Genomic DNA, 14875 nt, shown 5'->3' with positions numbered 1-14875 from the left:
TTAGGTCGTTTTAAATTTTGGAAGCTTGCTTCTTTCATGTAAACATCTGTTTCATTGGCTCTCTCCTAGAGTCAGAGGGATCCGAGTGTCTTCTATCAATAGTAGACAAAGTGTCCCGGTGGCTGGAAGCAGTTCCCTCAAGGACATTACAGCAGAGTACACCACCTCCACCTTTGTAGAAATGTGGATAGCATGTTTCAGCACATCAGACACAATAACTACAGACCAAGGCTTCCAGATCAAGTTGGTAATTGTGGTATACAGCACTACTAAAGCTCTGCACGGAGCAGTGGTGTACTCCATCACGCGCAGCCATGAAACACATCATTGGCCACACTTTTCCTAGCACAGAACACTGCTAGTATTGCAGACCACTTTCATGTACATGCACTTCCAACCACAGCTATTGGCCACCCATAACACTTGGCAATTGGCTGCCCAGAGTATACACTGACTCCAGCCACTGGCTTCATTAACTATGGAGTCTTATTTAACGCCACTACTGATGCCTACAAGCCAGTTCTCAATGTGCTATGTTCTACTCCACAACTGGGGAGTACTATACTGTGGTGGATCTGCTGTATGATGTCAATTTGGCTGTGCTCTGGACTTAGAATCTGAACGGTATGCGGGAACTGGGACTTCAACATTCACTAGGCTCAGTGTGTCAATGGACTTGTGATTCCACCAGAATGCTGCATTTCACTTGCACTTCCTGGACATTAGTATAATCACCATCAGTTTATATAATTTTTCATAAAGTGCTCATCTTGGTGCTTGGTAACAGAATTATTTGTATCAGTGTTGTCTCAATAAACAGTTTTATGTGGTGGCAAAGAACGTGCAAAGCTCCCTTTACGTGCCACAGCGAGTTGTGGACTGAAGCATCACCATGGGTACTACTCAGTAACTGAACTGCCTTCAGGGAGGTCCTGCAAGCATCCCTCAGCGAGATACTACCTGGCAAATCACTGGTGCTTCCCACTGATTTCATTCTACCCACATAAGACTCTAAGGAAATGTACCTATCTGCACTGGTTCAGTGGATAAAGGATCACATATATATCCATATGACACTTCCTGTTCCACAGTTGATGCCACTTGTCTTCACACACAAAGTGCTCTCACACTGTAAACATGCCATGCAACAGGACGACACAGTCTGGCCAGTGCTGCACCCCCAAACACAGGACATTTCAAGTTCCTTAAGAGAGGCACATGTGTGTCTGACATTCTGATTAATGACAAATCAACAAGTATTTTGATTAGTTACTCGAAACCAGTGTGGGTTATCTGTGAGAACATCATCCTGAACACCATGAATGATGACAGGGATGATCAACCACTACCCAATGTGTGAGTAGCCAAACCCAATGCAGCACGCCTTGTCATCATTAGGCTCAACTTCAGATGCCACGCTGCCCTCAGTGACAATACTCTTATATGGGACATTGGTCACATCTGATGCACACTATTCAACAACACAGACAAAACATCCATATCACTTCAACTTTCAACAGATGGCACCTTACACCATCAGCTGCCCACAGGTACCACCATGGTCACTGCCTACAACTCTGCCACAGGCTGGAGCAGATCCTGTTGCAGAGGCAGCCCCACCACCAATGCTCCCTTTCATCTCCAGCCACACATCAGAGTCCTGGTACGACTGCACAAGGGCCTTCCAAGCCACTTGCCACCCTACCAGGTGTACAGCACCAGCGCCACATGTGACACAACTACATGAAATGGTCCACTTGTTTCCTGTGTTGCAACCAATCATGACTCAGCTGGTCACACACACCTGTGCATGCCATTCCAGCCAGACAATGATGCCATTTGCATCACTCCTCCAGTGCTCTGCACTATGAGGGGGGACTCTGTGGGGATATCAGTAGTGACACACTGTTGGGTAGACATCCAGAATAGAATAGAATAGAATCTTTATTTGCCTTTCAGTATGTTTTCCATACAATTGGCATCGTCAGTGTGTTCAATACATTTTTTTTTTAAATTACAATAATTATTATTGTACATAATTGTGCCTGTGCAGGGCAAGCAGATATGCATGCTAAAGTAATATTGATAATACAACAATTATTCATTCATAATAATAATAATAATAATAATAAATCATAACAGTTAAATATACAATAGTATCAAAATATATTTATGGTACATCTTACATATCCATTTAAAAAGTCTTTGTTGGTACATTACTGTCACAAACATATCAGTATAATTCATGTGGCAGTTTTTGTTTCATGTAGCATATCTCTTTTGTGTCACTGTTTAGAAACTCATCAAGTGAGTAATATGGCGTACATTTGAGCCAGACTTCTATTGTTTGCTTAAAGTTATTCATCGGTAGTTCGCTCACAGCCTTTGGGAGTATGTTATAAAATTTCAAGCTAAGGTGTTTATGGCTCTTTTGTGTTAATGTCAGCCTTGTGTGTGGTAGGTCTATGTTACTATTATTTCGAGTATTATGAACATGCACTTCAGATATTAAATTAATGTTCTTTACATTCTCGTTAGCATATATTAAACAATTATAAATGTATATACTAGGTAGTGTCATTATCTTTAGTTCTTTAAAATGATTTTTGCAACTTTGTCTTGGTGCTAGTCCTAAAATGCACCTGACTGCTTTCTTCTGCCACTTGAAGATGCTACTTGAACCCACTGAGTTACCCCAAAGAAGAACCCTGTATTGCAGTTGTGAATGGAAAAAAGCAAAGTATGTGGAGATTAGCAGATTTTTTACTGATAACATGTCTCAGCTTGTGTAATAGAAAGAGAGTTCAAGCAAATTTGCCACATAGATAATTTGTGTGTCTGTCCCATGTAGCTTTTTGATATATATGTAAACCTACTAACTTGACAGTTTTTGTGTTCTGTTCAATTGGTATCAGGGTGAAGTAAATTTCTTCACTTTTCAATTTGTTTATTGATAAAAGGTTGGCTCTGGACCAGTCACTGCTCATTTTAGTTACTACTTTGTTGTATTCTATGACATCTTGCATATTTTCTCCATCTGTTATTAGTGTCATATCATCAGCATACAGTACATTGTTGCATGGCATATAATTTGAGAAGTCACTGATGTAAACAATGAACAGGAAAGGACCAAGCATTGAGCCTTGTGGAATTCCTCTCTTTACTTTCATGGGTGTTGACTTTTGATAGTTTGTTTTTGCTAATTGTACCCTATTGCTTAAGCATGATTGAGAAAATTGTAATGGTTTATCTACAATACCATAATGTTCTAGTTTTTTTATCATTATTTCATGTGTGACTGAGTTGAAGGCCTTCGTTAAATCTAACAGTGTAGCACAAATGAGTTTCTTGTTTTCATATCCTTCATATATATTACTAAGGAGGCATTCAACTGCTTTGGTTGTCGATAGTTCAGATAGAAAGCCAAACTGGTTCTTACTCAATAATTTATTACTTTCAAAATAATCGTAAATTTGGATATGTATGCAGTTTTCTATTACTTTTGATGTAATGGGAACTATTGATATAGGTCTATAATTGTTTGGCATTTTTCTGTCACCTTTCTTATAGACTGGGAGTGTAACTGTCGTTTTCAGTCATTCAGGGAATATTCCTTCTTCAAGTATGCGATTCGTCAGATATGTTAGTGGCATTAAGACTGCAGTGGCTATGTGTTTAACAATACTGTTACTAAGCCCATGATAGTCCTCTGTTTTTGAGTTTTTAAGTGTCTTTATAGATTTGATAATGTGGCTGGGGGTGATTTTTGACCAAGAGAATGTCTTGGTTGCAGGTGCTTGTTGTTTAAGAAGGGTTACAGCAGCTGAAATATTATCAGAATTATTTTTACCAAAAGAAGAAGAAGAAGAAGAAGAAGAAGAATGAGAGCTGGCACAATTTATAAAATATTCGTTAAGGATGTTGCAATCTACAGGCACTGTGGCTTCCTGTTTGCTCATATTGATTTCACTTTTTATTGTATTCCAAGCTGCTTGACAGGCATTTTTTGAGCCTGCAATATATTCATCATGTACTTTACATTTAGCTGATTTTATTTCATATTTGTACAACTTCTTAAGGGTCACATAGTGTTTCCTGGCTTCCTCATTTTTATCACTATTATTTTTTTAGTGTAAGTAGCAGTGTCCTCATTTGCTTGAGCTCTGGAGTGTATCACTTGTTATAGTGCTGAGGTTTTTTTCTGTTGTTAGGGGTGCATCTTTTTGTGATAAGTGGACAGTGACTATCTACTGCATTTTTAATGATATATAAAAACATAGAGAAACATTCATCAAGATTTTTTATATTGTGTATTGTATTTGGGCAATCTACCACCTTCAGTTCATGTTGATGTCTCATGCTTTGTGAATAAAGTATTGTTGCTGTTGTGGTCTTCAGTCAAAAGACTGGTTTGCTGCAGCTCTCCATGCCATTTTATCCTGTGCAAGCCTCTTCATCTCCAAGTAGCTGCAGCAACTTGCATCCTTCTGCATCTGCTTGGTCTCTCTCTATGATTTTTACTCCCAACATATCCCTCAAATATTAAACTAGTGATCCCTTGATATCTTAGAATGTGTCCTGACAACCAATCCCTTCTTCTAGTCAGGTTGTGCCACAAATATCTTTTTTCTCCAATTCTAAGGGCACCTCTTCATGAGATATATCATTTAGCCATCTAATCTTCAGCATTCTTCTGTAACACCACATTTCAAAAGCTTCTGTTCTCTTCTTATTTAAACTGTTTACCATCCGTGTATCACTCTCATATATGCCTACACTCCATACAAATACTTTTAGAAAGATTTCCTAATACTTAAATCTATATTCAGTGTTAACCAATTTCTCTTCCTGAAAAACACTTCTCTTGTCATTGTCAGTCTACATTTTATATCCTCCCTACTTCAGCCATCATCAGTTATTTTGCTGTCCAAATAGCAAAACTCAACTATTAGTTTATGTTTCTTGTTTCCTAATCTAGTTCCCTCAGCATAGCTTGACTTAATTTGACTACATTCCATTACCCTTGTTTGGCTATTAATGGTGTTCATCTTATATCTTCTTTCAACACATTGTCCATTCTGTTCAACTGGTCTTCCAAGTTCTTTGTTGTCTCTGAGAGAATTACAATGTCATCAGCAAACCTTGATATTTTTGTTTCTTCTCCTTTGACTTCAATGCATAGGCCTACTCCATTTTTTTCCTTTACTGCTTGCTCAAAGTGCATATTGAATAATATCAGGGATAGGCTGCAACCCTGTCTCATTCCCTTATCAACTGCTGCTTCCCTTGCGTGCCCCTTGACTTTTATAAATGAAGTCTGATTACTGTAAAAGTTGTAAATAGCGTTTTGCTCCTGATATTTTACTCCTATTACCTTCAGAATGTCAGAGAAAGTATTCAAATCAACATTGTCACAAGTTTTCTCTATGTTTACAAATGCTATAAACATAGATTTGTCACCTAAGACAAGTCATAGTATCAGTTTTGCCTCATGTGTCCTTAACATTTCCTCATAATCCAAACTGCTCTTCCCTGAAATTGACTGCTACCAGTATTTCCACTCTTCTGTAAAGAATTTGTGTTAGTATTTTGCAACCATGACTTACTATTTACACCTTTCAATACCTGATTTTTTAAAAATTCAAATTACTATATTCTTCTTGAAGTCTGAGGGTATTTTGCCTGTCACATACATCTAGCACACCATATGAAAGAACTATGTCATGGCTGGCCCTCCCAAGACCATGAGTGGTTCTGATGGGATGTTGTCTACTCCTGGGGCCTTGTTTTGACTTCGGTCTTTCAGTGCTCTGTCAAATTCTTCTCACAATATCATATCTCCCATCTCATCTTTGTCTACATCCTCTTACATTTCTGTAACCCTAAAGTACATCTCCTTGTGTGGAGCCTCTATCTATGCCTTCCACTTTTCAGCTTTCCCTTCTTTGCTTAGGACTGGTTTTCCATCTGAGCTCTTCATATTTACACAGCTGCTTCTCTTTTCTCCAAAGGCCTCTTTAATTTTCCTGTAGGTGGTATCTAACTTTCCCCTCGTGATATGTGCTTCTAAGTCCTTATATTTGTCATCTAGCTATTCTTACTTGGCCATTTCACATTTCCTGGCAGTCTGATTTTATAGATGTTGTATTCCATTTTATTGCATTTTTATATTTCTCCTTTCATAAATTAAGTTCAATACCTCCTATGTTATCCAAGAGTTTATACTAGGCCTTGTGTTTTTACCTATTTGATCATCTGCTGCCTTCACTGTTTCATTTCTCAGAGCTATCTCCTGTATTCCTTTCCTATGTTCTTGTCAATCATTGCCTAATACTCCCTCAGAAACTCTCAGCAACTGGTTCTTTCGGCTCTTCCACATCCCATCACCTTAATTTCCCACCTTTTTGCAAATTTCTTCAGTTTTAATCTTCTGTTCATACCCAATACATTATGGTCAGAGTCCACGTCTGTCACTAGAAATGTCTTACAATTTAAAATCTATTTCCAAAATCTCCATTTTGTCATTACATAACCAATCTGAAATCTTCCAGTGCCTCCATGTATACAATCTTCTTCCATCATTCTTAAACTAAGTGTTAGTGATGATTAAATTACGTTCTGTACAAAATTCCACCAGGCAGCTTCCTCTTTTATTCCTTTCCCCCGGTCCATATTCAACTACTGTTTTTCCTTCCTTTCCTTTTCCTTCTATCAACTTCCAGTCCCCCATCCCATAATCCCCTAACAGGTGGCTTTCTCTTTCATTCCTTTCTCCCAGTCCATGACCACTTACTATTTTTCCTTCTCTTCCTTTTCCTAGTATCGAATTCCTGTCCTCCATCATTACAACATTTTCATCTCCCTTAACTATTTGAATAATTTCTTTTATCTCATCATAATTTTTTTCAATCTCTTCATGATCTGTTTAGCTAGTTGGCAAATGCCAGGTGTAGAAGTATGAAACCGGAATTTCCTAATAGATGATGCTAGCTGTCGGTGTAGGACCCATGAGACCATGTCTGCTGTGCCACTTGCTTCCTATAACAGCTGACGATGAATGTCAACACACAGTAACCCAAGTACCATACATCAGTATCTGTTTCAAACCCATAAACATGTCAAGTTTTGTACCTACAAATTATTATTTGAGGACAGCATGGGTTTTCTGTTATTATTTGAAGAAAACTGCTGCAGAATTGCATCAAATGCTTGTCAAAGCTTTTGCCAAACATTCTCTTGAGAAAACACAGTGTTTGAGTGGTTGAAGCAATTCAAAAGTGGTGATTGTGATGTGAGAAACAACAAGCATGGGAAACCACCAAAAAAGTTTGAAGACCATGAGTTGCAGGTCTTATTGGATGAAGATGATACTCAAACTCAACGGGAAAATGTGGAACAATTGAATGTGACACAGAAAGCCATTTCTCTTTGGTTGAAAGCTATGTGAAAAGTGCAGAAAGTAGGAAAACGGGTTCTGCATGAACTGAATGAAAGACAGCAAGCAAATTGAAAGATCACTTGTGAAATGCTGTTTGCCATATTTTCTCCATTGAATAGTGACAGGTGATGAAAACTGTATATATTTGTAAAATCCTAAGCAGCATAAATCATGGGCGAATCCAGACAAACCATTGACATCCACTACAAGACCAAATCACTTTGGAAAGAAGACAATGCTCTGTGTTTGGTGTGATCACAAGGGTGTCATCTATTATGAGCTGCTAAAACCTGGTGAAACCATTAACACTGATCACTACCAACAGTAAATGATCAATTTAAATTGAGCATTATGTGAAAAAAACCAGAATATGGAAAAAGGCAACATGATGTCATATCGCTCCACGATAACGCCCCATCACATCCAGCAAAATGGGTCAGGGAAACAATTGAAGCATTCAGTTGGGATATACTAGGGCATGCAGCTTATTTTCCAGACTCAGCTCCATTTTATTATCATCTGTCTGCATCACTGGGACGTGCTCTTGCTGAACAACTCTTTAATTCATATGAAAATGTACGAAAATGGCTCGGTGACTGGTTCGCTTTAAAAGAAGAACTATTGTTTTTGGCATGGCATTCATATCCTGCCAGAGAGTTGGGAGAGATGTATAAATAGCAATGGAGATTATTTTGAATAAAATATTGTTTATCAGTTTCAAACAACAGATGTGTAATTATTGCAACCAAATTCTGGTTTCATACTTCTGCACCTGATAAACTTGTAGTACTGTGGTGGTTGTGGGCTTCATGTCTACCTTGGCTACAACAATGCATTCATTATTCTGTTTGTAGTAGCTTTCCCACGTTCCTGTTTTCTTATTCATTATTAAACCAATTCCTGCATTACCTCTATTTGATTTCGTATTTGTAACCCTGTATTCACCTGACCACAAGTCCTGTTCCTCCTGCCACTGAACATCACTAATTCTCACTATATCTAACTTCAACCTATCCATTTCCCTTTTTAAATTTTTCAACCTACCAGCCTGATTAAGGGATCTAGCATTATATGCTTCAGCCTGTAGAATGCCAATTTTAGTCTCCTGATGACAACATCCTCCAGAGTAGTTACCACTCGAGATCCAAACGGAGGACTATTTTACCTCTGGAATGTTTTACTCAAGATGATGCTATCATCATTTAAACATAAAGTAAAGCTACATGCCCTCAGGAAAAATTAAGGCAGTTGTTTCCCCTTGCTTTCTGCCATTCACCAAGGCTGTTTTGGTTGAACTTACGAGGTCAGATCAGTCAGTTATCCAGACTGTTGTCCCTACAACTACTGAAAAGTCTGCTGACCCTCTTCAGGAACCATACATTTGTCTGGTGCCTCAACAGGTTCCCCTCTGCTGTCGTTGCACATGTAAGTATGGCTACTGGTATCATTGAGGAATGCAAGCCATCCCATCAAAGGAATGTCCATGGTTCATGCGGCAGGTGTATTCGCTATCAACTGTCTTGACTTCATTGTTGGGTTGTTCCCTGTCACCCAGCATGGAAATACCTCATAACTCAAATTGACTGAAGTAGAGAAAATGTTCAGAGAGGAAATTACCATTGTAGAGCCTAATATATGTAAGAATTAAACTGAAACTACTAATAAGCACACTCAGTGATAGAACTGAAGAGCTAAAGAAAGATGTAAGTTGTAGCTGTAAAATATGAATGTTATAAGACGAATTTATCAACTTTACATGAGAATATTGTTAATGTTCAAAATGAGTACAGTTGTTACATGAAGGGGCTTGTTCAAAAACATTCTTTTATCATTGGTCTGATAACTGTTCAAATATCCCCATGAAAAGTTTGCCCCAGGAGAGACATTCCCACCTTGTGGCTTTCATGCAACACTGCAAAGATAATATAATTTTAGGATTGAGTAATGACTTAAAAATTAAATTTGTGAAAATTGAGGGAGAAGTATTACATTGGACCAACCAGCTCAACTGTCAAAATCTGATATTTGATGAGTTTGAGAAAAAGTTCTTGACCAATTGATACTGGGAGTCATGCCTCTCACCTTAGAAATTTTTGAGGCAAAAGACACTTGCAGGTTGGATGCTTTAATGTACAGATACAATTGTTCAAATGGTTCAAATGGCTCTGAGCACTATGGGACTTAACTTCTGAGGTCATCAGTCCCATAGAACTTAGAACTACTTAAACCTAACTAACCTAAGGACATCACACACATCCATGCCCGAGGCAGGATTTGAACCTGAAATCGTAGCAGTCACGCGGTTCCAGACTGTAGTGCCTAGAACTGCTCGGCCACTCTGGCCGGCGATGCAATTGTCATATGTTCTGTATGCACAAGTATTGTGCAACACTGCTGGAGATTGTGCAGTGTATTACAATGAGTAGGGATTAGTCTACTAATGTATAACTGCAGATATACAACAAATTTTATGATCAGTGTTTTATATAAGGGACAACTGAGGATATTAAACCCACTCTGCATGATATTTCAGAGGAGCTTGGGAAATGCATAGTGCATTTTCAATTTATAGGAAACCAACACAACAAAAGCTAAGTACCATACTTCATGTCTGAACCATTTGTCATGCTAGGTGCTATGGAGTTAGGTGTAAAAATCCCACAACCTGTGTGTGCATTCACAAGTTGTAAACAAGAAAATAGAATGATGTTTCACACTGGTGGACCCAATATAAATTTTAAGTCAAAATTACTTATCATAATGTACAGTTTAAAACATGATAGCACATTCATTGTAACTTTCCATTTTCATGGGGCAAACATGTGCCTGGTGGATGGTATTTATGTGAATGTGACAGTGAAATTTAGTGTAGGTGGTATGGTACTCTGTGACTGTTTCTCTTACTTTGGAGTCAAATCTTTAGCTGTAGTCCATATTAAAATGAAGGCAGTGGTAATACCTTAAATAAGTACATCCAACCATGTGATATTATCCTTCTTATTCAACTACACATTTTTAAAAAACAAGCTACCACCTCCAGATTCAGTGAAATGAAACTACATTATCCCCTCACGAAAATACATCCAAAATCATGTGTTGACCAACTGTAGACTAAACGAAGTTCTACTGGCAACATTTTAAGCCATCAGTCATCAAACTTGTCTGCCCAAAAGCTTACATTGTCTCTGTAAATTTGTTACTTATCAGCAAAGCTCTTAACATTAGTTGATGTGAAACTTCCTGGAAGATTAAAACTGTGTGCCAGATCGAGACTTGAACTTGGGACTTTTACCTTTCGTGGGCAAGTGCTCTACCAACTGAGTTACCCAAGCATGACTCATGACCCATCCTCACAACTTTAGTGGGGGATTAGTTGATATGTTTGGATTTGGCTGTTAGCTGCATATTATTATAATATATGGCTGAGAACTGGGGGCCACATGAGTAATTGATTTGGGCTGCTCGCACGGTTTGACAACCACTGTTTTAAAGAATAGCACACTGCAAAAAAACTAAATTAACAATATTTTCCACTAAAACAATTCATCATCATGTCTTTGCTGGCTGTATTTTAGTCAGAGGGAAGTTGTTAATGTGTCTCAAAATGGGAGATTGTTCTCTCGATGAGCATTGCCCAACCAGAAGAGCTAGGTTGCATGGTTGAATGCAGTAAGTCAGCCACTATTTCATGGCTGAAAATAGACAATATTAATGCAGTGGTTTATGAAAATACACTCCTGGAAATTGAAATAAGAACACCGTGAATTCATTGTCCCAGGAAGGGGAAACTTTATTGACACATTCCTGGGGTCAGATACATCACATGATCACACCGACAGAACCACAGGCACATAGACACAGGCAACAGAGCATGCACAATGTCGGCACTAGTACAGTGTATATCCACCTTTCGCAGCAATGCAGGCCGCTATTCTCCCATGGAGACGATCGTAGAGATGCTGGATGTAGTCCTGTGGAACGGCTTGCCATGCCATTCCCACCTGGCGCCTCAGTTGGACCAGCGTTCGTGCTGGACGTGCAGACCACATGAGACGACGCTTCATCCAGTCCCAAACATGCTCAATGGGGGACAGATCCGGAGATCTTGCTGGCCAGGGTAGTTGACTTACACCTTCTAGAGCACGTTGGGTGGCACGGGATACATGCAGACGTGCATTGTCCTGTTGGAACAGCAAGTTCCCTTGCCGGTCTAGGAATGGTAGAACGATGGGTTTGATGACGGTTTGGATGTACCGTGCACTATTCAGTGTCCCCTCGACGATCACCAGTGGTGTACGGCCAGTGTAGGAGATCGCTCCCCACATCATGATGCCGGGTGTTGGCCCTGTGTGCCTTGGTCGTATGCAGTCCTGATTGTGGCGCTCACCTGCACGGCGCCAAACACGCATACGACCATCATTGGCACCAAGGCAGAAGCGACTCTCATCGCTGAAGACGACACGTCTCCATTCGTCCCTCCATTCACGCCTGTCGCGACACCACTGGAGGCGGGCTGCACGATGTTGGGGCGTGAGCGGAAGACGGCCTAACGGTGTGCGGGACCGTAGCCCAGCTTCATGGAGACGGTTGCGAATGGTCCTCGCCGATACCCCAGGAGCAACACTGTCCCTAATTTGCTGGGAAGTGGCGGTGCGGTCCTCTACGGCACTGCGTAGGATCCTACGGTCTTGGCGTGCATCCGTGCGTCGCTGCGGTCCGGTCCCAGGTCGACGGGCACGTGCACCTTCCGCCAACCACTGGCGACAACATCGATGTATTGTGGAGACCTCACGCCCCACGTGTTGAGCAATTTGGCGGTACGTCCACCCGGCCTCCCGCATGCCCACTATATGCCCTCGCTCAAAGTCCATCAACTGCACATACGTTTCACGTCCACGCTGACGCGGCATGCTACCAGTGTTAAAGACTGCGATGGAGCTCCGTATGCCACGGCAAACTGGCTGACACTGACGGCGGCGGTGCACAAATGCTGCGCAGCTAGCGCCATTTGACGGCCAACACCGCGGTTCCTGGTGTGTCCGCTGTGCCGGGCGTGTGATCATTGCTTGTACAGCCCTCTCGCAGTGTCCGGAGCAAGTATGGTGGGTCTGACACACCGGTGTCAATGTGTTCTTTTTTCCATTTCCAGGAGTGTATTTTGGAACATAATGTGCTTCAGATGCAACAGTGCAGTGCAATAACTTTTCGGGAATGTACCTTCTTTTTATCAGTAACTGTAATGTGGTCTATCCAATAAATCAAAGATAGTTGTTCATCATCATTCAAAGAAAATTACAGTATACTCCCAATAATCAGGACTATACTATAGTTGAATTTTCTGGAGAGGTCTGCTGAAAGCTTTGACCTGAAATGTTACTCAAACTCTTAAAGATGTGTTAGAGTTTTAGTTGCATGTAAGCTAAATTCTCCCATACATCCAGCATTAATATTTCCCAATCTACAAGTAAGATGGAAACCAAGTCCACTTTTAGCATGTCCACGTAGTGAAATGCCTTCTAAAAAGATTATGAACACTGTAATAATAACAAGTTCCGATCATGCAAGCATTATCATAGCACATTTGGTTTTTGTACAACAGACAGCAATGGAGATTTAAGACTTTCAGCATCACGCTCCTATTACATATCTGCAGATACCTCTGTGATTGTTAGTTAATGTCTTTCCAATACATATATTCATTTTTCTCTGTCAACAAATCTATAATTTCAAAAATAAGTCTCGTTCTGCAGCAGTGTGCAAGCTATTTGAAACTTCCCCACAGGTTAACACTATGTGCCGTACCAGGACTGAGACCTGGAGCCTTGTCTTTCATGGGCAATGCTACCAATTGAGCTATCAGCTGTGACTTACTCCTCACCTTTGCAATTTAAAATCTGGCAGGAGGTTTAATATCTGTAATTTCTTTGCAAACCATCAGAGTAAATTACCTTCTTATTTGGTGTAATCACTGCATGAAAAGTGTCAATATTTGGAAAGTGAATAAATTTATTATTACTTGTGTAGTGTCTGTGAGGAAAATTAGTTTTATTTTTGCACTATATTTTTTTGCAATCCAGGCTGGTTTTGATGGGGAAGGTCATTTGGGTCAAAACAAGTAACATATTCTAACTAAAAATATATTCTAAGAGGCCACAGAAAGTCTTTCATTTATTCCCTGAGTAGCAACCATAATTTTTTTTAGTTGTCTAAGTAATAACTTTAAATGTCATATACTTTATCAGTTTTATTTCTGGATTTCATTGTCACAGTGGGAATACATAAATATAAGCACAAGTTATGTAAATACATCACACATCAAATTCTCTTCTAGTACACTTCTAATATAGTTGAACACCACTGCGGTGCTTGGGAAATGCTTTATTAGTTGAGAGAGTAATGCCAGTCTTGTTCTCTGCTCATTTAGCCTGTCTTCTTCCTGGAGCTTCTTGAAACATTAGGCAGAGGGGAGAGCCTTTCCCATAGCCGTATGCGGTCCTCATAGAACAATCCTTGCTTCATAGTCAGTTGGGAGCCTATCTGTAAGTGGCGTGGTGTTGAAGGTGTCAGGGTCTCCCAGTTGACATTGACCAGATCTGTCTTCTCTGATGTAGGATTGCTGCAACATATCAAATTTTCTTTGTGTTGTGGTTTTTGTGCTGTGTTCTCTTACTGCATTTTCAGGAAATAGAAGAGAAAACATTTACCGGTAACAAGTTTCTGTGTCATGTCTGTTTAGAGTTCACAGGACATCTAACATTTAAAACATAGACACCAATTATTGCTGTTAGATTAGACCTGTTTACAAAACTGAATTTGGAGAATTATTATTTCTTTGTTGATTCAGACTGTTATGGTAAGGTTAATTTGTATGATGTATGAAATATTTAACTAGCCAACTTTGTCCATTAGTGTAATTTTTACTGTGTAGACAGTCTGCCACAGGTAAGGTATTATTTGATTTTTATTACAAACTTCAGTCTAACAATGTCAAACTATTCAGATCTATGGGTGGAAATTGCGGTATGTAACTACAACATCAGCTAAAGCAAATCACAAAAACTGGACTTACAAAATGACAACTAACATTCATCACCTGATGAAAAACAAAGTCATACATTAAGTGGTTTAAGTTGCAAGCCAATTGCCTGGGAGCATGAATCAAAGCACAACTGGGAAAAGGTACCATATCTTTGTGGGAAAGCAAGAGGCATATTAATATGTGCTAAGGTGGTAACTGTTGACACTACATGAGCCATGTCCACAATGGACTAAGAAATATAAATATACATGCTAGCTGCAATTAGCAAGGCTTGTTATGATCTCCTATTATCCCACTTACACCTTTAGTGAGCATGCTTGAATAGTTAATTTCACTCTACTTGTGCATTTATTTACATGAGAAAGTAACTCTGTGCCAAGACCCCACCTTTCTCATAC

At 39.6% G+C, this 14875-nt stretch overlaps 1 protein-coding gene across 1 annotated transcript in view; it reads right to left on the bottom strand.

The window, feature by feature from the left end:
* Nucleotides 1–13667: 13667 nt before the first annotated feature.
* Nucleotides 13668–14875, bottom strand: part of LOC124595921 (esterase E4-like) — a 49843-nt gene continuing 48635 nt past the window's right edge. Inside the window, exon 10 of the mRNA XM_047134836.1 lies at nucleotides 13668–14054. Within this exon, the coding sequence (XP_046990792.1) occupies nucleotides 13859–14054 (196 nt within the window). The 3' untranslated portion in view covers nucleotides 13668–13858. The remainder of the gene's footprint in view (nucleotides 14055–14875) is intronic.

The sequence above is a fragment of the Schistocerca americana genome, chromosome 2 (assembly GCF_021461395.2).
Source record: "Schistocerca americana isolate TAMUIC-IGC-003095 chromosome 2, iqSchAmer2.1, whole genome shotgun sequence".
Taxonomy (NCBI): Eukaryota; Metazoa; Arthropoda; class Insecta; order Orthoptera; family Acrididae; genus Schistocerca; species Schistocerca americana.
Note: the sequence above shows the minus strand (reverse complement) of the source record. Positions and strands in the feature narration are given on the sequence as shown.